Source organism: Xyrauchen texanus, chromosome 22 (assembly GCF_025860055.1).
Source record: "Xyrauchen texanus isolate HMW12.3.18 chromosome 22, RBS_HiC_50CHRs, whole genome shotgun sequence".
Classification (NCBI taxonomy): Eukaryota; Metazoa; Chordata; class Actinopteri; order Cypriniformes; family Catostomidae; genus Xyrauchen; species Xyrauchen texanus.
The window spans coordinates 34,824,208-34,851,796 of NC_068297.1; the positions used below are offsets into that span (position 1 = coordinate 34,824,208).

At 35.3% G+C, this 27,589-nt stretch overlaps 2 protein-coding genes across 7 annotated transcripts in view; one reads left to right on the forward strand and one right to left on the reverse strand.

Moving 5' to 3' along the window:
- The first annotated feature begins 5,374 nt into the window (after nucleotides 1-5,374).
- mocs1 (molybdenum cofactor synthesis 1) overlaps nucleotides 5,375-27,589 on the forward strand; it is a 44,999-nt gene continuing 22,784 nt past the window's right edge. For 2 of the 6 annotated variants that reach the window (XM_052153552.1, XM_052153553.1), the window contains exons 1-10: nucleotides 5,375-5,645; nucleotides 7,671-7,809; nucleotides 7,940-8,107; nucleotides 8,473-8,637; nucleotides 10,187-10,248; nucleotides 11,469-11,580; nucleotides 13,998-14,110; nucleotides 14,959-15,069; nucleotides 15,176-15,296; nucleotides 16,611-16,658. In XM_052153552.1, coding sequence (XP_052009512.1) covers nucleotides 5,451-5,645; nucleotides 7,671-7,809; nucleotides 7,940-8,107; nucleotides 8,473-8,637; nucleotides 10,187-10,248; nucleotides 11,469-11,580; nucleotides 13,998-14,110; nucleotides 14,959-15,069; nucleotides 15,176-15,296; nucleotides 16,611-16,658 — 1,234 coding nt within the window. In that variant the 5' untranslated portion in view covers nucleotides 5,375-5,450. Of the gene's footprint in view, nucleotides 5,646-7,670; nucleotides 7,810-7,939; nucleotides 8,108-8,472; nucleotides 8,638-10,186; nucleotides 10,249-11,468; nucleotides 11,581-13,997; nucleotides 14,111-14,958; nucleotides 15,070-15,175; nucleotides 15,297-16,610; nucleotides 16,674-19,035; nucleotides 21,089-27,589 lie in introns of those variants that run through there. The other 4 variants (XM_052153556.1, XM_052153555.1, XM_052153551.1 and 1 more) reach the window with 3 other exon arrangements.
- Nucleotides 21,826-27,589, reverse strand: part of daam2 (dishevelled associated activator of morphogenesis 2) — a 190,111-nt gene continuing 184,347 nt past the window's right edge. Inside the window, 1 exon segment of the mRNA XM_052153546.1 lies at nucleotides 21,826-27,136. Coding sequence (XP_052009506.1) covers nucleotides 26,921-27,136 — 216 coding nt within the window. The 3' untranslated portion in view covers nucleotides 21,826-26,920.

Genomic DNA, 27,589 nt, shown 5'->3' on the forward strand with positions numbered 1-27,589 from the left:
GTGGAAATGTTTTATATTTAAATAAACATTTCAGTTTTGAATTTTAAGACGTGTATTCTACATCCAGTATTATTACACATCACAAATGAGGCACAACATGATGAGCTAAAAAAATGCTTAATCTTTTAACCCACAGACATATCCACAGAATTGATGTAGCCTCAAATGACTTTAAAGATGATAGTCACATTGGTTCTCAGCACCATGGCTGAGTGTTTATGTGCAAAATAGTGATAGAATGATAATAATGATAATATTAAAAACGATTACATTGGGATGGGATTTTATTTTTACCTAAATAAGACAAATTGAGACTGCACTTTTTTATGTGATGAGGCAGTCAATGGCATATGCTTTTTCATCATGTAGCTATTAGCAAATACTGAAGCATCTGTAACAATGCAACATTTGTCAAATTTCGTTTGCTTTCATCCTTTTTAAATTGTAGTGGGTGGTTTAATCAATACCAAAAGTAAAATACAGTCTTTGCATTTATAAGATGTAGAATTTGTATGTTTTGCATATAGATTTATGTTATATGATTTCAATTATTCATTCAAACACTGAAATAACCTCTTCGTGCGTTTCCTTGCCATTAGTGGATGCTGATTGGTTGGAACAAGAATTTCGAAAGTGCTACTGTAGCTGCATGGTAAGACTGAAATTATGTGGTAAAACAAAATGAGCCTTGTAAAATAGGTTGCAAAATGGCCGACAAATAACCTTTGCCCCAGACCTGAATTTTACTAGACATCACACATTAAAACATATAATGCCAGTGCTAGGAAAATCCATCACTCTGATCTCCATGATATATTCATCATGAGTTCACTATTCATCATGAGTTCACTTGAAAGGGTTAGTTTACCTAAAAATGAAAATTCTCTCATCATTTACTCACCCTCATGCCATCCCACATATGAATGACTTTTTTTTCCTTCTGCAGAGCATAAACATTGATTATTAGAAGAATATTTCCGCTCTGGAGGTCAGGCCTTTAAAGCTCCAAAAAGCAGATCAAGTCATCATAAACACAATCCATCAAACTCCAGTGGTTATTCAATGTCTTCTGAAGCAATCCAGTTGGTTTTGGCATTTTGCCATCTACTGGTCAGGGCTAGTCAAAGGTGGAGATTTATAGTAAAAGAAAAGACTTAAATAATCATCTCTTTCTCACCCACACTAATCATATCGCTTCTGAAGATATGGATTTAACCACTGGAGTCATATGGTTTACTTTTATTGTGCCTTTTTGTGCTTTTTGAAGCGTCAGCGTTCTAGACACTGTTAACTTGCATGGACGTGCAGATCTGAGATACTCTTCTACAAATCTTTAATTGTCTTCTGCAGATGAAATCAATTCGTACACATCTGGGATGACATGAGGGTGAGTAAATGGTGAAAGGATTTTCATTTTTGGGTGAACTATTCCTTTAAGGTCTGGTTTCAAAACCATGTAAATCATAATTAAATTCTAAAAAGTGTATTATTTGACAAATTAAGCAGAAGAGGTTGAAAGTATCCGTCCCTTACAACATTTTTGACAATAACATGATGGTTACACCGTGACCATTGTATTCTTTGAAGTACCTTGGAGAACCATTTTAAAACCATGCATATCATTATGGTGGGTGAATCTCAGGAAACCTGTTAAGAACATGTCCAGGTCATATTTTACCCCCAAACTCAAAAATGCACACGACACAACTGTTTCAAAGTTGTGTGTCAAATACTTCCACCTAGTGGTTAAACAGTGCTAAAAATGTCTCTCATGACAAAATGGCGGTTTTACAGTATGTATTCATAAATTCATAATGCATTAACTAATTTTAACATAACTTTTCATATACTTTTTATATAAAAAGTATTAATAAATGTAGAACATCAACATTAACAAATATTAGCTAAGTTATTGTTCATTGCTAGGTAATAGCAACCATTGCCGTAACTACAGTAAACTGTGTTTACTTTATTTAAAGCAACAGCAAAAAGGGGCAGTATTGGGTCTAGCCTTTCAGTTGTTTGGGTCACTGTTATTATGCAGTATACTTCTATACCACATTCACTCCTAACATCAGCTGAATGAATATTATACATAAGGCTGGAATGAGCACAAACATAAAATGCTGTTTGAAACTATCAGAAGGCTTTTATAATACTCCAAATTAGACAGGCTTTACTTTGACCACAATAAAAAAAACATGTAGGAAATAGCACAAGGAGCTGACTTAATTCAGAACATCCGTGGAAGAACACCTCATCCAAAACACATCATTTTCAACTTTTCCCCAAGATATACTCTGAACAGTGTGATGCAAATTATGCAAAATGGTACCAATGAAGCAGGATTTATGCTGTTTAAGTGGATGCTTAGGGCTCCCGATTTACCAGACTACCCCTCAAAGTAAGGTCTTATTATTATTATTTTTTAAATATCCTAAAAGCTGCAAGTAAGACTCCTGCAGCTGTTATGGCTCAATTAGACAGTTATAGGAGGCCCCCCTATGGCACAAGAGGGAAGGGAGAAACTCTGCTGAGCAATAATGCACAAAAGCTGTTCTATTGGTTGTATGTTTTAGGTACCTTCTAAATAGTTGTTTAGTTATTCATAGTCATTTTTTGTTCTTTTGAATAGTTATTTATTGTTAATTTATGGTAATTTTTTGCATTTTGTGTAGTTAATATATTCCAGATTTAAGTTAATACATTCCAAATAGTTGAAGACTGTATTACAGTGTCATTCTTGGATGGGGCAGGATCCTGGGGGTGGGGGGTCCTCCAAGTAAGATTTCACCTAGGGCCTCCATATACTCAGAGACAGCCTTGCTATGAAGTCATAGTCACGTAATGACTATGCAGAGGATGTAGCAAGGCTACTTTAGCTTTCGGACATAGCCATTGAAACATCCCAGTACTGTCCTAAAAATCAGTACTCCCGCTCGTCAAATCAAATAAGAACAAATTGTTGTATAATGCAAATTTACATTTAAATCCTTTGCTTTGCCAGTTCATAGGCCACCTGTTCATTTCTCATTGGGTATTAATCATAAACGTATGCGTTTTTGGCAATGAAACTAATGGACAGTACCATAGTGGTTAAAGATTTGTGCTGTTATTTGCAACGATGCAGGTTCAAACTCTGCAGCTACTATCATTGTGTCTTTGAGCTACATTTAATCACAGATTACCCCAGGGCCACTTTCTCTGTATTCTCTGTAATTGAAGATTTTCTAAAGAACTAAGGATTAAATCAAATGTGTTTGAAAAAAAGGATATTTAACGTTGCATCGAAACATGACAACAAATGTTTAAGATAACATGGGACATCATCTACAGTATTTACAAGATTGAGTTTAACTTTTCATTTGCTGCTCATTTTGATCCACTATAGGCCATATTTGGTTTGGCTTTTGTAGTGACTAAACTAAAATAAAATCTCAGTCCACATCTGTTAAAGAGATTTCTCTGATTTAGGCTATGATCTGTTTACTGCATGTGAGCAACACATACATATATTACAACTTAGCCTATTTGTGGAGTAAATGGGCACCAAGTCACAATTTATGCACTACTAAATATTTGAGCGTTGCACCATTTAACTTAGATAGGACATAACCCTACGTATGAACTAAATATTTACAGAAGCCTCCGACCAGGAGTAACAAAACCCTTAAATTAAAGCAGCTCTTTAGCATGAAACCGATCTAATGGTGCAGTTTTCAGGGCGTGTCGCCCAGTGTCAAGTTTCAACACATCTAGGATATTACAATTAATAAATATCAATATTTCCAGGGGCCTGGAAAGCTCAGCGAGTATTGACGCAGGTTACCACCCATGGAGTAGCGAGTTCAAATCCAGGGTGTGCTGAGTGACTCCGGCCAGGTTTCCTAAGCAACCAAATTGGCCCGGTTGCTAGGGAGGGTATAGTAGAGTCCTATGGGTTAACCTCCTCCTGTTCGCGATTAAGTGGTTCTCGCTCTCAATGGGGCACGTGGTAAATTGTGCATGGATCGTGGAGAGTAGCATGAGTCTCCAAATGCTGTGAGTGTCTGTGGTATCATGCACAGCGAGCCATGTGATAAGATGCATGGATTGACTGTCTCAGAAGCGGAGGCAACTGAGACTTTTCCTCCGTTGCCTGGATTGAGGTGAGTAACTGTGTCACCACGAATACCTAGAATGTAGTAGTGGAATTTGGCATTCCAAAATTGGGGAGAAAAGGGCTAAAATGTAAAAAGTAGGCCTATAAATAAATAAAAATATTTTTTTTTTTGTCCAGCCTGTTGTATTAGTATTTATTTATCACCCCGTTATTTATTTTAGATATGTATATATATTGTTATTTACAAAGGGCAAATATACTATATTACATATCGTATTTTAATGGGGATATAATGTATAACAGCTGACAGTTACGTGAGCAAACAAGGTTTGAACATCAACCTATAAAGATCAAATTGAAGTTCAATGCTTTTTAACGCTTCTGTGTCAAATTTGCAAGGCTGTTTATTGGATCAATAAAGGTAAACGTCATATTATGCAACTACATATTACTTAACGGAAAGCTTACAACCTAGTTACGTCTTGCCTTAAAAACATGTGGTGCAACCAAATTAACTGACTTAGTTACAAACTAACAAGAAGTTACTAAACCCAATGTGAGAACTTACGCACAGCTGGGGCAATAGTCCGTTGAATTGAATCATGTGAGTTCAAACTCCAGATTCGCTGCACTCTCGTACAAAAAGATAATTTATTTGAGCACTGTGAAATCATTAACATCATTTTACGACAAATGCTTATCAGACTCATGACACAGAGTTGTCGCTAAGCATGTGGTAATGTATAATGGAGGATGTAGGCCTACTGCACATTATCCACGTAGATTTGTTTGTGCACTTCTAACAATCGAATAGGAAAATATTTTTCGATTTATTTTATTTTTTTGGCATTTATACAATAAAGGTTTCCTTTAGTTGGATTTAAGAAAATGTGTGTGTGTGTGTGTGTGTATATATATATATATATATATTATTTGTTTGTTTATATAATGTTTCTTTTACGAAAATAATTTTTATCTGGTAATGAATTTTAGCATTTCACAAATTCAGCATGTTCACATTGGAGTTCCTTTGCATTTATAATTGTATCATATTGTTGTTTTATTCATATTGCCAGCTGAGGAATGTTTGCTGTAAAACAATCTGCCTTTTCTTAAATCCAACACAAGCCCACGATCAATCACACACACGTTGGTAATTTGTAGTTCATCGTGACGCTTACAGAAATTGAACAACACTACCCATAACTCCAGATCTTCCTCGATGGTGATTGGCTGCTGAAAGACACGCCCTCCTCGTGGTCTTTCCAGGCTGCAGGTCAAGTTTAACTCAACCACAACACGAGCAGATAATGTTCTTATTTCAGCGTAGCCTGACATTGGTGCTGTTATGATGAACTTAAACTGCAGCAGACTCGGCCGCCTTATCATAGGAGCACACACCGCGACTGAGGCCTGCTCAAGGCGGGCAGTTCAACAGTCGTGTGGTGGTTATAAAGTGCGTCGGTGGTATTGTGGTGTCACTTACGATGAGAAGAGACTGGAGCAGGTGTGTGTGACAGACTCTACCTGCACAGCTGCACGGGTGAGGCATTATGCATGTCTACGGACACTAGCAAATGTGCATGTGGGTTTGTAGTGGTGTAAAATGTGGGTTTGTAGTGGTGTAAAATGTGGGTTGTGCAACTGGGATTATAACTATTGCATAAACATCAAACATTTTGATTTCCTGTTCCTGGAATGTCCAAAAATTTTGGCTGATTTTTATGGAACATCGTTTGTTTTGTTAATGTGTAAGTTTGGTCTTTTCTACTAACTTTATTGTTCAAGCGCATCAAGTTAGTTCATGTATTACACCTCACAATAACAGAAATGTACCATGGTATTATGTTAACTGTTTTTTTGTTTTTTTGTCTCTCTCTCCTTTTACATATACCATGGTAATATCATGGTATTCTTTGAAGTAGTTGTAGTAACAGTTTAAAGTAATTGCAAAAACTGTCAAGAAAAGTTTAATCAGTTCTGAGAAAAGGTCTTGCCTATTTTTGTTTAGCAGAAGCCATTTTGTTTTATATTTTCTGATCTTATACAGTTCATACATTTAAGTTGGATATAAATACCTTTTGTGGTCACTATATTTCAAAGGGGCACCACAGATAATCTGTTTAATGCTTTTTATTCCTTAAATATTTAATGTAGTATTATTATTATTATAATCATGGATTCTTTGTAGTGTATATGCACTTAAACTTTGAGAGACTCAGAGCCTAAGTCTTATTTAGGCTTCAGGCAAGAATTAGTGCTGAACATAATGGTTTTAAAGCGTAACAAACTATAAAGGGTTCTTTCTCTTAAAATAGTCATGTTTATGTCCCAAGAGTCATGGGACCATCACTAAAGCTTCAAACAAGACAGCATAACCTCTCTGTCATGATTGTCACACCATAGGACCATTAATGCGTGAACTATCATACCATCAAAGTGTTTTCCACCAGTTAGTGAATAGTCTACACAAATGAGAATATGAACTTTAGACCATAACTACTGAAAAAAACGTCCAACATGCTTTTGCAAAGTGCGTGGTGACAGTGGCAGTGGTGACTCAGTGGGGCAGTGGTGACTCAGTGGTTGAGGCTCAGGGTTACTGACAAGAAGGTCAGGGGTTCAAGCCCCAGCATCACCAAGATGCCACTGTTGGGCCCTTGAGCAAGGCACTTAACTCCAGGTAGCTCCGGGGGATTGTCCCTGTAATAAGTGCACTGTAAGTCGCTTTGGATAAAAGCGTCTGCCAAATGCGTAAATGTAAATGAGTGAAATGTGATTATAGCATACTGTATGTTTTTCATATGTTGCCTATATTGCATTTCATTAGATAACCATGTCAGTTTTGTTTGTAAAAATGTTTAGTTTCAAAGCAGCTTTCATGCTTTAAAGTCTTAAAGACCCCCAAGTGTCTATGTGTGGTTACATTAATTTAAATAAAGAGAAAAGCACAATTTTCAAGCTAAATGCAAAAAGTAGTTTGTTAGGTTTTAAGAAGTTTATATGGTTTGAAAGTAATAATAAAGCAATTGTTTTATTAGTTCTGGTTGTCAAGTAAGTGGAAATGAGACTAAGTGGAACATGTCCACAGTTAATGTGAGAACTTCGCTTCATACAGCTGCTTAAACCATCTGAAATGCAATGATTTCTTGTTTGCAGAAATATTGTAATATTTTTAAATTTAATGATATTCATTCATATTGAAAGTTGCCTGAAGTATTATTATTTTATTTTTTGGTCAACTGTTGAAAACGGTCTTCTTGTAGGGGTAGTAAAATGAAAGCTTTTGTTCATTTTCCATAATGTCTTGCAAATTTATTTTTTCACATGAAGTATCCATAAAAAAATATTTTAATGGGTTTCATTCCTACCAACACTGTATACGTGGTTGACAGTCTGTTAAATAGCAAAAAGACTTGAACATTTTTTATTGGCCTTGGATATTTCATGCCTGCCACACTTAATGACTAATTATTGGCTCGGTGTTCTATATTTATTATGTAATGTAACTGCCAATAAAAATCATTGTGTGGCAATTTGTTATCGTAATTTTGTTTTTTCTCTGGAGGTCCGAGAGCTTGCGCATCCAGGTGGTCGTAGGCAAGTCCTGAAGGATGTCCTGCCATTCTCAGCATTCCTGACGGACTCTTTTGGACGTAGGCATAATTACCTCCGCATTTCCCTCACAGAGAAATGTAACCTCCGCTGTGAGTCTTTCACTCATTGTCACATATGCTTTATTGAAATCTAGCATTATCTGACTGTGCTCAGAGCTACAAATATAACTGTTTTTCCCAGAGTTAAAGATGTTTAAAGTTAAAATGTTCTATTTCTCAGGTCAATACTGTATGCCTGAGGAGGGGGTAAAACTCACCCCTCGCTCCCAGCTCATAACATCAGAAGAGGTGCTGACGTTAGCCAGACTCTTTGTACAAGAGGGGGTGAACAAGATACGCCTGACTGGAGGAGAACCCCTCATTCGGCCAGACGTTCTACATATAATTAGTAAGTTGAAGTTTAAGTTATTTAAATAATTTTTATATTATTTTAATATACACTGGGCATTATTCACACAGGATATGAGCCTAACTTGCATCATGTCCAGTCACAGGCATAAGGATTAAGGAGAGAGCAAAAATGCAGAACTAATTTTGTAAATCGGTGCAGTAAACGCACATTAAGTCAGTGTCACAGTGAGACCAGCACTGATAGGCATGCTGTTGTCATGTGATTTTTGTCAAGTGCTTTATGCTTTTAGATCAAAAAAATCTCCTGCAAACATGTACAACGGAAGAAAATGTGATCGTTAGAAACAGTAACCCTTTAAATAGTTTTTATGATTGACCGTTTCACTTCTGACTTTCCTTCAGCGGAACTGAGGAAGTTGGAAGGTCTGAAGACCATCGCAGTGACCACTAATGGCATGAATTTAGCCCGAATGTTGCCTGGTCTTAAGAAAGCTGGAGTGGATCTTCTCAACATCAGCCTGGACTCTCTAGTACCTGCCAAATTTGAGTTCATCGTTAGACGCAAAGGTAAGAGATGTTCTTGATCAGTCAAGATCAAAGCAGGTGCCAGCGTTCAAGATTTCTTGTACAAGAAAAACTTTATTATTGTGTAATACAGGGGTTGGCAACCTATGGCACACGTGCCAGCATTGGCATGCCAGCAACATCGAGAGAGAGAGGAGTAGACTATATTTATATAAATTCCGCACCTGCATTCCAATCTACATCTTGAAGTAATCCTTCCTCATGATTACGCAGCGTGTTTTCATGAGCTGAATGGTAAGCGAAACACTATTAAAGTGTGATGACTCGCGCTGCACGTACAACACATCACAAGCCAGCAGCACTTCTCTTTCGATTAATCGTGGGAGTAAATGCACCCTTTTGCTTCGGTCAGACTGCGTGGATGACCGCCTACATTCCATTTCATTTGATTATTTTTTTCTTTCAGAACATGTCATTTAATAAGGAAAACACCACTATTAATCCTTCATCGGCACAGCCATTGACTAGGAAAATAAAAATGACACCCCATTTCAAAAAGGTTGCCGATCCCTGGTGTAATATCTTGTTTAATCCAATTTGTGTATTATAGAATTTTGTGCCTTGCAGATATAACTTTCTAGATAAAATGTTTCATATTTCCGCTTTGAAGTATTTTAATGTTACACTGTAAAAATTACAATATACTTTTCTTTCAGTTGATGAAAAACTGCCGTGTCTGCAACACCGGATAATGAGTCTTAAAGCCGAGGCGTCTTACAATTTCTTCGTGCATCGGCCAAATATATGAAATATTATTTATGATTTCCAATCATATCGTCGGGACGAACACAGAAAGTGAGGGGGAGCATCCCAATTAATAGTTTCTAAACCACAGTTTAAAATAGGCTGGCTTTATAGCAAGTTTTATGTTCGTAGCCAAGTGAGCAGCAATACAGCAGACCCAAAATTAAGGGGAAATTATTTAATTAATCAGCTATTATTGTATGTTGATAAAGAAAGCTAAAAGTGTACATATAATGTGATATTATTAACTTCTGTATCTTCTGTTGGCAGTGGCACTGGTCGACCGTTGAAATTTAAAATGTCCTCGGGAGACCAGTTTTAACCCAACTGGGTGCGTTATTATAGAAACAACTCAATAAACATTAGAAATAACCCAACAGAACGACCCAATATGTTTAAACAAGCTATTGGGTAAAATAAATAACCCAATGTTTTTTGGAGTGTACTCTTTCCTCTCCACCAACAGCTGGTGGATTCTGCACACTGGTGGTGGTTATGAAGATACACCTGTTCACTGTGTAAAGCGCTTTGAGTGTAGTGTTAGAGAAGCGCTATAAAAATGAAACATTAATTTATTCATTAGGTTATTTGGTCAAACTTTGTCATGCTTAAATCTCTATATTCTATTAAAGTGTGATTTGTAGAGCTTTCTTATGGCAGTGATTTGGATTAAACTGGTTTGTCTGTGATCTGATACAAGGAATAACTAAAATAGGCTGAAGTAATACAGCTGCAGACATTTAGGTATTTCTAAACTTTAATGATGTGTACTGTATGCCATTTGCAGGGTTTCATAAAGTGATGGAAAGTATTGAAAAGGCCATAGAAATGGGCTACAATCCAGTCAAGGTAGCATTCCTGTCTTAAACCTTTCATTTACAAAGTAAATTGATATTTGATTGTATACAGTTTACATTTCAGTTTAAGAAGGGGGTTTACATCCCTAAATGTTTGTTTATCACTGCATCAGCTCAAGAGTTATAAGGAACTGTTACTGTGTTGTGAATATGAAAGTATTGATTACGATACTGGTATAGTTTCAGTCTGATATTGTGCTCGTGTACTTGTACTCTGATTCACCTTAATTTTAGTTACAAGCTTTGAGAAATAACATTTTAAGGAAGAGTTCAACCCAAAATGAAAATTCTCTCATCATATACTCACCCTCATGCCATCCCAGATGTATGACTGACTTCTGCAGGTCACTTTAAATATAAAATTATTAAATTAAGATTTTTAGAAGAATATCTGTAGATGCATTCAGTGCATGTGAATGGTGACCAGAATTTTGAAGCTGCAAAAAGCACATAAAGGCAGTATAAAAGTAATCCATATGACTCCAGCTGTTAAATCTATGTCTTCAGAAGTGATATAATTAGTGTGTCAAAAACTGAACATTATTTAAGTCCTTTTTTTCTATCAATCTCCACCTTTGACCATCCCCGACCATTAGGTGTCGATATGCACAAATAATTTAATCTGCAAAAAGAGTGTGGAAATGAAAGTGGAGATTTATAGTAAAAAGTTTGATCTGTTTTTCACCCACACCTTCTGCTTCTGAACACATGGATTTAACCACATGAGTCTTTTTATGATGGCTTTTATATGCTTTTTGGAGCTTTAAAGTTCTGGTCACCATTCACTTGCATTGTATGGATTTACAGAGCTGACATATTCTTCTAAAAATCTTAATTTGTGTTAAGAAAGTCACACATCTGGAATGGCATGAGGGTGAGTAAATGAGAGAATTTTCTTTTTTTTTTTTGAGAATGTGAAAAAATTTGTAGAAATTAATAATTTATGTTCATTCTCACTGTAGTTGACTTGAAAGTTGCAGTATTACTAAATGTTACTGATATGACAGTGCAAATACTAATAAGAAAGTATCTATATTTATACTCTTAAATGTATTGATGCATGCCTAGTTATAAAGTGTTGTGTTGTGTTTTCTGTAATATATTCAGATTGATTTACATCACAGCCAAGACTCTTTTATCTTAAACTTTAGAGTGTTATTCCATTATATGAAGCTTATTGTATGGTTGAAATGAAGTGCTTACTGCTGTCAGGTGAACTGTGTGGTCACGAGAGGTCTCAATGAAGATGAGCTCCTGGACTTTGTGGCACTAACAGAGAGGAAAAACTTGGATGTGAGATTCATAGAGTACATGCCTTTTGATGGTAAGATCATATCATATTGTGATGTCAAACCAAAATGAATTGCTATCAATTTTCTAAACAATTTACAAACAAAAGAAGAACAATCAATCTAATATGTCTAGTGTATACCGGTCAGCCCCTTTTCAGTTTGTAAAAGGTTTCTAATGGTATTAGTGGATTAAATTACTCCCTTTCACAGTCAGTAAAATTTTACAAGTGATGTAACACAATCCACATTCAATGTTCTGGGGCAGTCACAAGCCTTGACAACTAAACTGATTCAACCACAATATGCCGAACATGTTTCAACTCTGCTTTCTCGTTGACATTGAAAATGATGCTGAATAATTCAATAGATTTGCCCTAATGAGGCAGATTTAGAGATTGTTTCTCTTGAGCCAACAGCAGAATCTGATATGCAAGTCATTGTTAGAGATTCCTGACCTGAGGGTCAATATCTACAGCAATGACTCTGACCACAGTATCTTATCAGTTTTGTTTTAGTGGAGCCATTTGCCAGACGAAGGTGTGCAAACAATTACTTATTAACCTTACCTCACCTTACATGTGGTGAAACAATAAATAACTCCAATAAAATTAGAAATAATTACAAAAATAGATACTCCTGAAGAACAATAGTTTTATTTGAAATGTGTAATAGTGAAATTTATTTTTATTTGTTTTATTTTTATTTACACTTGCATATAGCTAAACTCAAAACTGACATACATGGACAAAAAGCAACACCCCTCCAATTTTTATTACATGGGGTCTTTCATCTCAAGCGGTCAATAAAATACAATAATTGGACTTTATCATTTAACCCTTGTCTGACCTTCAGGACATTTTTGTCTTTTTCATTATTGTTGTTTCGATCATTTTAGCTGTGTTAGTGCTAATGGAATAAATGTTGCCAAAGGTGTGTATCTTTGGGGGAATTGTGATATTTCAACCTCAGTTCCTAAAATATATCTATAATACACTGTGTACACAAAATAGTTACACTCAGGAACTTCAGGACAAAAATGTCCCCATTGAAAACCATTAATACTGCAATATTTGATTCCAGTGCCATTAAAGCATAAAATCATGAATTCTATGATATTATGCATTCATTCCATAGCACTGGCTTAATTTTTAATTTGTAATATTTTCCACCAGATGGCGCAATGTTTCTCAATGTTAAGCCTATGGAGCCATATGCTTTTTTTTCCTATTTTCTGATTGCTGTATTATAGAGCACTGCAGGCCAATTGAATAAAGTGTGTGTGTGTGTGTGAGAGCGAGAGAACAACAGTGGTTTTAGCAATCTATAAACAAACTGGCATTTAAAGTGTTAAAATCCTGAAAATGAATGAATATTTGATAGTGGTCAGGACTAGTGTTGGTTAAAAAAAATTTACTGATTGAAAGTGGAAAATAATATTAATATATAATATTATGGCTGTTTTTTGATGTGGACATTTTTGTCCTAGAAGGACCTCTGAGTAACTTTGAAATTTTTTTTTATTGACGCAAATGCATATGCAATTAGTTCTACAGTATAATAGCGGTTCAATATGTAATGTTATATAATGTAGTGGTTAAATAAACCTTGTTAAACCTCACCTGGTGAATGTAAAATATTATATACTGTATAGTAAAATATCAAGGCTATTAAAAGCTTAATTTGGATCATATTTAACATAGAGCATTGTAACAGGGCCAATTCTCCATCATTTTAAAATTAGCAATTGTGTTTTGGGCTTGTTTATAGTAAAAAAAAAAAAAAAAAAAAAGTCCTGTGTTATGCACCAAATCGTCTTTTTTTCTGGTTATCATTGGGATGTTGGTTGAACTATAAACTGCATATGGGATTTTGTTCATTTGAGACTCTCTTGTATGTCTGTGCCTGTCATGGTAATGAGAGAACGATAGTTTATTATTCTATAAATCTATTTTAAAACCTGTTTGCTGATAAATCTGTTATCAGCCTATTCCACCACCTTGATTATGTGTAATTACATAACAAATGGAAACCGAAAACAATCAGCGTATTAGAAGAGTAAGTGCTAAATGCATTGAACATCATAGTAAACATTTATGAGTCATATAGGACCCACATATGCTCTTATAAAAATTATAATAACAACATATTCAGCTATTCAAAAATATTCAACAAATGTTAAAGTCAGTTCACATGGTCAAAGATGCCTTAAATGAGAAATACCTTGAGATCAAAGACAACTTCATGTAAAAATGATGATGACACTCAAAAAGGTGGACTTGCAATGTTTTTTTACACATGCATTCTAGGTTTAAAATAGATTTTTTAAAATATTTTATTTTATTGCAAATGGACATAATTTGCCATTTTTAGAAATCGCCTAATTTTAACAACAATATAAATCAGTTGAATGTTGTTTTGAGGATCTTTGAAAATTGGGCTTTTTCTGTAGGAAACAGATGGAACTTCAAGAAGATGGTGAGTTATCAGGAGATGTTGGACCGTATAAAGCAGAAGTGGCCCAATCTGGAGCCAGTGCCTGGAGAAGAAACGGACACAGCCAAGGTCAACTCGACTGATAAATAAATTATTTGGCGTGAATCCTTTTCAATGTTTTGCTCTCATTTGAGAATATTGTTTGTTTTGGCTTAGTGCTATGAGTCAATTAGTTATCAGGATTATACCGTTAAGTAACAGTATGTCTCCCATGAGCATTGTTACTGTGCAATTGTTATTTATTGGTCTGTAAATGTAAGTTTGAAGCCATTTTCTTATCTTTTTGTGCTCTTGTTATTAAAAAGCCAAATTTGTACTGCCTTTAATAAACAACTGGGTTGTGGTGACATTTCCATCAGAACATTTTTGAAGCTAATCAGACAAGGCCATACTAAATATTTGGAGGATTCAAATGTTTTTTTTTATTGACTGGCATGCCTTTAATTAAAGGTCATAGAACAAGTAACCAGAACCATGAAATTTCATTGTGTTTGGTCAATGACTATTGCCTTTCCAATACACGACATGCACTTCTTAATTATGTTCAATAATGTCCTTTTTGTATTTTTATATAGCTGTAACACCATTGACAATCAATGGCAAAAGTTTTTTTATGTAACTGTTTAAACAATTTTTAAATAACATTTTTACTTGGTTCAATTTATGTTAAGCGTGCTATATTTTACATAAACCTTTTTAATCTGGAAAAATACTGCTGCATACTAGATCAGAAGCATTCATATTTTTACTATTCCAAGTTGCAGATACAGTTAAAAAGTGTTTTTGAATGTGTATATATATATATATATATATAATGTATATGTATGTGTGTGTATATATTTCTTTGTGAATCATAAAGTGTGTAAGCTTTCAGTGTGCTTTTATTTTATTTTCTTTTCTGTACTGTACGGTCACAGGCTTTTAGAGTGCCGGGATTTCAGGGCCAGCTGGGCTTCATTACCTCCATGTCAGATCATTTCTGCGGCTCCTGCAACCGCCTGCGCATCACAGCCGACGGCAACCTTAAGGTTCATGCAGTTTGTGTATATACGATGTTTGTTAAAGATTTTCACATTGCTGTCTGTGTACCTTAGGCTTGTGTTTTATATTTGTGTCTGTGTTGGCACACTATAGGTGTGTTTGTTTGGGAACTCTGAGGTATCTTTGAGGGATTGTTTACGCTCTGGTGCATCTGAGGAGGAACTACTACACATCATTGGGTCTGCGGTGGGGAGGAAGAAGAAACGGCATGCAGGTACACACACAATATATTACATCAACATGTCATATTCACCTTATTTATAGAGTGCAAGAGAGATGAAGGTGACAGGCAAGGGTCCATTTCAGAAAGGACGCTTTCTTAAAAGGCAGCTGCCTATTTAGACAGTAGACAGCGAGGCAACTCACTTAAGATTTGGAACAGAGCCATAAACGTTTGCTGGCTATTTGATTAACACATTTTGACCTCCAGCTAATGATTTCCTACTACTAAATAATAGGGCTGGGGGGTGATACAGATTTCCAGATTCATTTTGATTATGCTCTGTTTAAATGCTATTAATTACTCAAAGGACCTTCTTACATGGTACATTACGAAAATATTGATTTACGAACTTCATTTTATCATTAGTTATTTATAATTTTAGTCAGTTTAGCTTTTTAAACTGTACAAATTCCATGTATTCCATCTTTAAATATTATGTCTTGAAATATATACTTATATTGTTACATGTTTATTGTTTGCAACTGTTTTCAAGAATTTACATTATGTAGAACAAGTGCAGAAATGGTACTATCTCTTTAAAAATGGCAGCAGTTCATTGAGCATCTGAGTTGAATGGCTTCTTAACCGCATCCTTACTATGAGAAATATTCTGTGATCAATACAAGTTAGGCTCAATTGACAGCATTTGTGTCATAATGTTGATTACCACAAAAGTTCGCACCTCCTTTTTAAAAAAAAAAAAAAAGAAAAGAAGTCAAAGTTTGGGTTGTAGTGAGGCACTTACAATGGAAATTAATGGAGGCCTATCAGTAAATGTTAAAATACTCACTGTTTCAAAGTATAGCCAATTAGACAACTTTGTTGCCATGATGATGTAATGTTAACTAACACTAAAACCCCAAAATTACTGTAAAAATGACTATTTAAACGACTTTGAAGCTCAAATATTACATGTGTTTTATTAATAAGGAATTAATGTGTGTGCTTTTATAATATTATAAGCCTCAAATGTTTATACCTTCCAAAAATATGCCATTCACTTCCATTGTAAGTGCCTCACTGTAACCTAATTTGTATTTATTATTTGTTTTTAAAGAATATTTTGTAAGGGATTTACCTGAATTTAAGGGATTTACCTGAATTGCAAAGAGAACGTAGAGAAAAAGGATCGTTCTTGGGATTTTAAGAATCTGTATTAGATGGTTTGAGCTGACAAAAAGGCTATGGTAACTCTCATATCTCCTCTGTACAATTGTAAACAGATGGACCTCTGTTAGGCGGATGGGCTATAACAGCAGAAGTGCTCAGTGAGTGTAAGATAACTATTCCTCTCTTTTTCTTCAGGGATGTTCAATATATCTCAGATGAAGAACAGGCCGATGATCCTCATTGGTGGGTGATGCAGCTGTACGTAATACACATCCCGCATCCCTCTCTTCTCACACCTTCTGTCCTTCTCTGGGTTATTCACTCAGATTAAAGGAATAGTTCACTCCCAAATAAAACCGTTTTCATTTACTCATCTTCATTACAACACTCAACAGCAATTACAAATCTTTATGATTTTTCTTTCCTTAACGATACACAAAAGGCCACATTTTGAAGAATGCATCTTTCCCATACAATGAAAGCAGATCAGGGCTGTCAAACTAGCAAACAAAAAAGCACAATGAAAGAAGTACATTATATTCCAAGTATTCATAAACCATTTGATAGCTTTGGATAAGGAACAAACCAAAATCTATGTTGTTATTCATCGAAAATCTTACCCTCCACCAAAGCTCTCTGTATACTCATGAAGTTTTGGAATATAGTACAAAAATCATATGGACTTCTTTTATGGTCACTTATTGGTGCTGATTTGTCATTTTCAGGCTTGACATCCCCTGGTCACTGTATGCTTTCTTTGTGAGGTTAAGACAAACATCATCTCTGTGTTTATTTTTACACACTTTTTTTATTTTAGTCATACTTTTTTATGCATAATTTAAACTGTTTTAATCTAGCTTAGTTGATAATGTTTGATAAACTTGAACTAAATATTCAAACATTCTGAAAAATGTACATTTTATAAACATTTAATTATTTTATTTTGCATCAAGCACATGATTTATTGAAATAAAAAAACATAAGAAAACCTGAGCATATAATGAATAATATATATATATATATATATAGTATACTGAAGGACTAGCTTCTTTTTAGAAGTTACTGTGATGTGAATTCTTCATGGTTTAGAGACTTTTACGTGTTTCAATTGTTTATGATATTGGGTTACGAGTAGCACGTTTTTACGGAAATGCAAGGTATACATTCTGAATAGCACATAACTTTATTTTAATTGTCTGTGCAGATTTAAGGCTACATTATGTAAGATTTTTAAATAAAGAAACCTTGAAGAAAGAAGAGTCTGCAAGCAAAAGGGGAAAATAACAGAGCCTGTTATAATAAAAAAAACAAACATTGGATTGACTATTCAGAGGTGGTGACGACTCCGATATCTTAATGGATTTAAAACTGACCAAGAAATTAAGTTTTCCTTGCTTGACAGGGAAGATATTTTATTGGACTGATAGTTAGCCAGGAAGCTGTCTTAGCATTGTAGTTCGTTAGATAGCGTTAGCCATCTACTGCAGTGCTTTCAATTTCATTTTCGAGAAAGGAAGGACAATGGCATTTTTACCAGCATAAAGTAAAAAAAAAAACTCCATTCTTTAAACCAGTTACAACCTTGGTCTATTTGCCTGCTAGCTAAGTTATAATAGTTTTCACCATTTGACTTTATCTGATATGACTAGCAATCGGTATATCTAATGTCATCATTGCCTAACTTTTGTAATGCTATTCATTTTAAAAAAAAATGTTTTTCAATAATTCAAAACTGCAGTGGAAAATATGCTACTTACCTGCTCATAAGACATATTTTTCTGATATCCGTCTTTTTCTTCCTATCGTTATTTATGTTATTTTTGAGGGGAGGGGCCGGGCCGAGTTTTGTTGTTAGTGACATTCGCTCTGATAAGATGATCATCTGAAACCGTGGTTACAGAGGTACTCCTCAAATCGTCAGATTCATCTGCGCAAAAGAGCAGAGGAGGACCCCAGCTCACGTAATTACCAAAACAATGTCCCTCTGCAAGTAACTTGCAGTTTTATGCTTTAACCGCTAGAGGGCCAAAAGTTATAGTGTAGCTTTAAGTTGTTATATTACATAGGATGCATTTAAGTGGGGTAATTGACCCATTTGTGGAGCAGTTTAGTTTACGGTGTTGAAGCAGGACAATACCCAACATACTACTAATTGATTTATACAAATTAATTCTTTCTAGATTTTCTTTAAAGAAAGACAGAAAGAATGAAAACATTGTTAGCACATTTTAAATATTTAGCAGTATGATTTTTCTCATCATATTTTTGTCAACAAAATTTCTAATTAAATCACTTGATTATCATAATCACTACTTTTTCATCTTCTTTTCAAACCTAACCCTAGCCAAACCCTAACCCTTAAATGTAACCCTAACGAAATAAAAAAAAAAAAACTCCCGTCTATAGAAATTTTCATCAATAATTTTTCCGATTAGATATTTACTGTCTGATTTTGTGTTCCATGGAAGAAAGTAGGTCTTATGGGTTTGAAACAACATGAGAGAGAGGAAATGATTTTTTGGGGGAAACTATTCCTTTTAAATGCATCCATTTTCCAATCATCTAGCCATTTAGAAAGGTATTGCATTGTTAAATGCATTGTTTACATTCTGCTCTACAGTTAGATATTGCAGCTGGCTGCTGCCAGAGCCTTGGTTTAGCGGCAATCCGAGGCAGTCTCGTCCTCTAATGCACCACATGGATTCAGCAGCCTCAAGTACTACCCAGCTATCAAGAAAATACAATCAACACTGGAGTTGCAATGGCCATCAAGACTGCAATGCAGCGATAGCTTTGACCCGTTCTTGTAGGAAGGATAATCGATCAAACTTTTACCAGATTGATAATGTTTGCCACAAAGTGAAGCCAAAGTTAGTAGCCTTAGAGTCACTTAAAAGTGACGCAATGAGAGATTCTTATTGTCAAATTAATGCTGGTGCTTCAGAAAAATGCACAATTAAAAGCTTTCGTACGCACATCGCACAATTGGACTCACACCCTGCAAAATTACAGTCCAAAATATTCATTCCTAACCCCTACCTTAGTGCACAAACATTCAATCTCAGAGGCCCAGTTCTGCAGAGTATGCGGTGTTGCCACAACAAAACCCATGAATCTGGTTCTAAAATTTTGAAAATGACATATGAAGACCCACAATCCCCCAGCCATGATGGAACATCCGATAAGCTGACCCACACTGACGCACAGGGTAAAGCCTCTATGGTCAATGTGGGCAGTAAGGCGGTAACTTGTCGCACAGCCACAGCCTCTGGCAAGGTCCTCTTGGGTCCTAAGGCTTTTTATTTAGTGCGTGCCAACCAACTCGCCAAGGGGGATGCCCTAGCGGTAGCACAGCTAGCGGGCATCATGGGCGCCAAGCAGACCGCATCTCTCATTCCACTTTGCCACCCACTTCCACTTGACCACGCCTGTGTTACCATAGAGCTGCTGGAGGAGGGGCATACTGCTGTCGTCAAGGCAACCTGCCAAACTACTGGCCGTACTGGAGTGGAGATGGAAGCTCTGACTGCTGTGACGGTGGCTGCGCTAGCGCTCTATGATATGTGCAAATCAGTCAGCCGTGATATCATTATTACTGACATCAAGCTGCACAGCAAGACGGGCGGACAGAGAGGCGACTTCCAATGCTGACCCGACTCCTATAGACACAAGCTTCAGGCTAAATCTCATTCTGTTTATGAAAGTTTGAATGTAGCTAGGTCATTATTAACTTGGTCATGACATCGGCATTCTGTAAAAGAAGTGTGCCTTTAGCTCACCCAGTTGTTGTCAGTAATGTTCTTCCTGTGAGCAAAATGTCTTACAAACATGAACAGCCTGAAATCTGACTTATTCAGTGAGCCTTTTGTCATTGATAAGCATAAACCTAAAACATATAAAGAATAATGTATTTTAGTGCAGTTATTTTGATAATCAAATCTTGAGAAGAGTTTCAAAGTACATTGCCGTGAAGGCCTGTATTTATTTATACCAAGTGTGATACTAATTTTTGTCAGGCTCTGAAAAAAAGTTTAAAATGGCTCAAAATGTTATAGCATCCACTCTGTGGGAAAATGCTTTAATATTTTGTAATGAAGTGTTACTGCCAATATGTTGTTATTTGAAAGAATACAGATTATGATATCTAAAAGAAAATCAAAGTGGAAACTTATAAAGTAGGGCGTCATTCACAAAGCACAAGTACAACAAATATCTTTGTAAAATGCATAAAACCATTCTTTAATTCATTGTTGTATGAGAATAGAAATTATTTTTGCTCTTGTTTTATGAATGAGGCCCACAGTTTTTTGTCAAGTTGTTTATACCTTGAATGAAATAAAATGCTAACACCAGAAATTGTAGATGGATGCACTATTACTCATTTGAAAAGCTTAAGTCTCTAGTTAAGTAAACGGTTTCTAAAATCTAGAGATCAAGTAAATAAGATAAGATACACAGAATATTTAAAGGAATAGTTCACCCAAAAACTTTAATTCTCTTATCATTTGCTCACCCTTATACCATCCAAGATGTTTGTCTTCAGCAGAACCCAAATTAAGATTTTTAGAAGAATATCTCAGCTCTTTAGTAGAAGGTAAAATGGCGCCTAAATGATTTACATGTGCAGAATAAGATTTGTAAAAGCATAAATACATATACAAGCATAAAAATGTATTGCATGAGCACAGAACGTTTTGTAAAGGTGTAAATCAAGTTGCAAGCATAAGAAAAAACATAAATACTTAAATGCTTTGCATAAGTGTAATTCATGTGTTGTGAATATGTATTTGCGTATTAACACACAGTAAATTTGGTGCGTATTCTCACATTTTTTCATGCTTACACTTGGCACTGTTTTTGTGCCTAAACATAGCCAAAAATATTGTAAACCTGCAATCAGCGATATACAAGCAAAGAAAGGGTGTCATGAACAGCAAAACTGATTGAATAAATTACTGCAAGCATTTAAATAACTTGTTTATGGCAAAAATATTTTCCAGAACTAATCCGATATACACTGTACTGTCTACCCTTTGTTACACTAAACATTTTGGCATGAATTTCTCACTGAAAAGAGTATTTCAAGCGTGGGGGGGAAGGCGGGTCTCCCTGCTTCTAGTAACCAATCAAATGAGGTTTTCGTTGACCAGTTTACTTTTGACTTGATTGGTTTAATAACGTGACAGACCGCTTGTTCTTAATATGGCTTGGCGTTGTTCCTCTGGGTATCTCTCTCTTAAATATTAAACTGAATTATTAATTTAAATGGATACATTTACGTTGTGTTAATATACAATTACAGATTCACAACACATGAATTACACTTAAGCAAAGCATTAAAGTATTTATAATATTTTTTTCGTATGCTTACAACTTGATTTACACCTTTACAAAATGCTCCATGTGCATGCAATTTATTTTCTAACATGCTTTTAACTTCCTTTACGCTTTTACAAATCTTACTTTGCACATGCAAATCATTTAGGCACTATTTTACATTCATACTTTTGGTCCATACAATGCAAGTGAATGGGTGCCAAAATGTGTATGCCCCAGAAATCACATACATCAGCATAAAAGTAATTGATATGACTCCAGTGGTTAAATCAATGTCTCCAGAAGTGATTTGATAGGTGTGGGTGAAAAACAGATTTCCAATTTTCCTATAAATTCTACTACCTGCTCAGTCAGCCACCACATTAACTTTCACATTCATCTTCTTGTGTTTTTGGTGATTCACATTCTTCATTCATTTTGCCTGCTTATGGGCAGGAAGTAGAATTTCTATTGAAAATGTGCTTGAAAATGTATTTGTTTCTCACCCACACCTTTCATGTTGCTTGAGAAAATATGGTTTTAACCACTGGAGTAGTCATTTATACTGCCTTTGTGATTTGTGGAGCTTCGCAATCTTTGCACCCATTCACTTGCATTGTATGGACCTACAGACCTGAAATATTCTTCATCAATCTGAAATAAATCTTAATTTGTGTTCTGCAGAAGAAAGTAAGTCATACACATCTGGGATGACATGAAGGTGAGTAAATAATGAGAATTTTCATTTTTGGGTTGAACAATTCCTTTAATTATGCCTTAATTTGTTACATAATTATGGAAAAGTCCATACAATTAGCACCTTGAACAATTATGCCAATGTTCAGTTTTGTTTGATGATTGAGTTTGTAATATGTCATTTCTGCCATGCCTTAACCACAATAGAAGCTTGGATAAAACATTTAAATGTCAGATTCACCAGATGTGCAAGAGTTTGCTGCATCTGTCTCAAAGCTTAAACCGTACAGATCTGAAACTTTTAAAGATGTAGTTTTGAGTTTAGTCAGAGGCTGCAATGATTAATTGCACAAGATTGGTTTTAACTTTTTGTCAAAGGTGATACTTTGATGCTTCACTAACGTTGAAGCATCAAATCTAATAATCCTTTGTGTGGCACCAAATAAAAAAAATAAAAACAAAGTGATTGGAATGGGCACTGGGTCTGAAAGGGTTAACCCCCCAGTAGAATTTCTTATTGGTATTGGGTCATTGATCTGGGCATATTCTAGAGATGATTAACTATAGTCTTGTATTAGGTGATGCTAAAAGCATAGTCATGCCAAGAATAAAAAACTGTGGTTGCAACCATTTGATGTGGCAGTTTCAATTTGTCTCATAGAATGAACATTACTGTACCTAGGCTACATTTTGCAAATGTTACATACTGCTTTCTATGTTTCACTGCTAGTCAATGTGTAATTGCTAGCTACACCCTGTGACCAGATGAGGGCAGTGTTGAATTGTGATCATTAATGCAAGCATGAGAACTGTCATCACTACAGTGATGAATGAATTGGTGTCTGGGATATAGCAGAGACATTTGAGCCAGCAGAGCAGATATTTAACACCATAAACCCAAATGACCTAGATACATGAATGTCAGTGAAATAAGTTTATTTGTATTATGATTCATGGTAAAGGTTCAGAGATTTGGTGGGAGGTGTTATTCTCATACAGGCCTGAAAACTATGTGACATACATGAATCACAATTTAGTTATTAATAATTATAGTATTTCTGATGTAATGCTGTGTATACATAATGTATCTTAACTAATTAAGGTAAATAAATAGAGCTTCAATGTACAGGAAAACAAATTCCTCTTCCACATTCCTCAGCATTTTTTTTATTCAGTTCACCTTTTCTCTTTATTCCTTAAACAACTATCATGGTGTAAAAAAAAAAGAGAGAATTATACATCTTATAAGTGAGACTTTTGTCAAATCAGCCTTTAAAACTCTCAGCTTGGCACAATCAATATACAACCTTTTAAAATAACGGGTGCAGCATTCCATGAACATACAAAGACTGTGACTTGTGTTTCATGTTGCAGGCAATAATACACCTATATTTGTATTATCAAAGAACCACATATATGCACCACTCAAACCGTTGGGGAAAACTTTTAAGTGCATTATCGGACCAAGCAGAAGTGGGAGGCTAAACATTCTCTTTATAAAATAGATATAAAAGCAAGTGATAGATTTAGGCAATTGACTTGGTGCTTTGAGATGCAGTTTGGTTAAAATGACAACATCTTTATATATTTATCTTCTCTACCTGCTGTTGAACAATATACCAAAGTAAACATTTGCTTTACCCTTCATATGAAATCTAGCCATCAATTGAGAATAATCACAATGCTCCTGAAATATCAGCGTTATCATTTGGGGACTTGAAAGCATTTATACCCATTTATGAAGGACTGATTCTTTATTAACTACAAAAATATACCTAAACTTCTCATTATGTTATCAGCCTTTGGCTCATCAGATTTGTGGTGCAGGAAAAAGTTTGTCCTACAAAAAAGTGCATCAAGCAACTAGCTACATCTTTTCTGTTTTGGCCAATCAATGACCAAATATACATACAAAAAAAAAAAATAATAATAATACAAAGAAAAGTAATAATAATAATGAAGCTTGAATAATACTCTTGTGGAACTGGAATAAAGACAGAGGCTGTTCTGTGGAACAATATAACTTCTCGCATATTTGACAAGAACAATACAGACTCAAATAAAATAATGCTAAAGAAAATTGCCCCCAATTGTAATTTGGCAGGGGAAAAGTTTAATTAGTTTATTGCCATTATGAATTATATTTATTGTTGTTCTGCGCACACTGAACAGTAATTCTAAATAGCAAACCCATATTCCTAATTGGGATCTCAGTTTAATCTAAAGATTTAGGACTTTGCCATAAGATTTACCCTTCTAATAAGAGGAAGATTAAAGCTTTTAGGAAGTATAATCTAACTGATAACAGGTCAAACCTTTTTATAAATAGACAGTAATTGTCTTTTTCTAAATGACCAAAACCTGGAACTAACTTGTTAGCCCAAACTCGGTTTGTTATACAAACATCGACTAATTGACAACTTGCAAGCAAATCATCAGTCACAAAACTTAATGACCAAAAATGGGACTCAAATTGATACTTTTTGTATACATATACACCCTTGAAAATAACCATAAATATACACCATTACATCTAAAGAAGAACATATGAGCTGGTGCTATTGAGAAAGTAGAGAATGACTGTACTGGCCCTTTATTATGGCACCTTAAGATTGTATAAGCATTATAAAAACGCTTGTAGTTTGGGCAGAATAATTTATCCCACTGGATCAAATTTTTTTATACGTACAGTACGTTCCAAAGGCCCTGCTCATGTGAACACCCTTGGGACCGCAGAGCTGTACTTACACAAATGGAAGATTAGCACCAAGTATCCATATTCATCTGTCACTGAAAAGATAAACACAATCCCCTATCACAGAACTCTCATGGTGACCCCATATGGACAAATGACAGAAGAGGCCTGTTGCAATCAAAGTAGTTTGATGCATCTCTGTAAAACTCACTTGCTTGGGAAAAATCTTTAAAAAAAACATTACCTCTCCGGACATATACACTTTACTCTGACTTTGGCATTGCCTTTAGATCTACAGGTCTGGAAAAAATTAAGATACCACTGCAAAATCATCAGTTTATCTGGATTTACTATTTATAAGTGTGTTTATAGAATAAAATTAAAATTAAAATTTTTCTCAAACACATTCCTATAAAGAGTAAATCCAGAGAAACTGATAATTTTGCAGTGGCCTTAATTATTAAATTTCTTTCCAGAGCTGTATATTACAGGCTTGTCTTTCCCATCACTTACAATATTTTCTTCTCTGCCACACCATGCCAACTACAAGGTCATTGTATGTACATCTGCAACCTTTGTCTTGACTACAGCTACTAAATATACATGTAATTTCAAAATTATGAACAAAATATAATAAAAAGAAACCAAAGTGGGTTACGTAATGTTGACCTTGAGTTCACTGGTTAAAAATCCATTGGATCTCACCAGATATCTCTGACATTTAGGAGACAGCTTTTTTCAGACCAGGGACATAGCAGTCGGCATAATGTACCTATTAAATTTGAAAACATTTGAGGCATTGTGTATTTAACATATATAATCAAGGCCCAAAAAACCTCTATGTTACCTGAAAACTTGATTAAGACACATGGTAATTCTTGCTCATTGCTAATTAATTGCTAATAAGAAATGAAAGAAAATGCATAAACAAGAAAACATGAATTTTGGGTCTGCCTCTAAATACATAAATTCCACTATTTATGCATTTATTTTTGTTTTACTATAATTTTGCACTGAAGTAATGCCATGAAATTTCAACCGATTTTATAAATTTTCCGAGAACATTTATGCAAATTAACTTTCTGTAAGCAGCACCATTTTCTGTAATCATTTAGCATTTTTGAGACTTGACGTTTCATAAAACTATGGATCTCTTCATGAAAGTGCTGTTCTTTCTCTGTATCTCCATCCAGGAGGTAGTTCTTGGAATGCCATTTATGTGTTGAGGCACTTGGGGAAGTTTCCCATCCTATGAGGCTGCATCCACAGTGTCATATTGTACTTCCTAGAGATCGCAATATCCAGGGTTGAATATTATTATTATTATAAATATTATTTTCTTTTTTTCTTCTTCTCACAACTCATTTGTCTCCATCTCCATGTTTAAGAAGCATCAACTACCTCCTTTAAATTGAAAAGCACAATTGGATCTGAAATTTAAAGTGTTGTTATTGCCCGGAACGATTTCCTCTGGCACTTCTCAGAAAATCTGCTTCATCACTGCATGTACTTATTGTACATATGTAGTTTGTCTGACCAGGTTGAAACTCAGGTTCTTTGAAATTTAAATCAAATACACGTAATGGAGGAAGACTGAAAGTAGATTGCAGGATATCCTTCAAATGGTTCTGTGGAAATTCAGGCCAAACAAGATCTTACAGTGGACTTCTCCATCTTTAAGCTTGTCAGTTAGTCTGGGTAAAAGAGGGCAGTGTGTGGCATTTCAAGACAGTTTGCCTTAGGTGCACAAGTCTGTGAATATGACTGTCTGGACTTCTTGTGACCATATTCACAGAGGTCAATAGTTGACCTTGGTGATTGGCCGTTCACGACCCCCGTCGTCCACCAGCTGGTTAACAGAGCGCTTACGATTGCGTTTTAGCTTAGAGTCCTTGTCGAAGACTTCACCAGAACGAAGCGCTGAAACAAGGTCATCAAACTCGCCCACCTCCTCTGACACACTTCCTCCTGTGCTTTTCTTCGCTCGTTTCTCTCGTTCCCGCTGCTCCTTCAGCTAGATGGATAAATGTGCAGATATAATGTAGAATAAATAGCCATTAGCAAACCAGAAACTGTTCCACTGTAATACTATTTTTAGTGTGTATAAACACATGATGTTCTCATTCTCCCTTTTTCTGAATGTGAAGAATCCAACAAAGTAGCTTTAGAACAAACTACAAGTCCTAATCAGTGAACATCATCCAATCTCATATGAAAAACTCAGAAGTGGCCTTGCAAAGTCATTCTGAGGTTATTCATGGTCTTGTGAGTGACTGCAGTGAACAAATGTGCATCTGGGGTCCTGCTACCAGATACTCTCAGACTTTTTGACTACATCACTAATGTCATCAAGAATGGAATGGTTTCCCTCAAGCTCCCTCAAACCCCAGCTTAAGAAACAGCATGCGTGGGAATGAGTTTGTTTGTGTAAGCCAATGAAACTATGCATGTGGCAGCACTGACACAG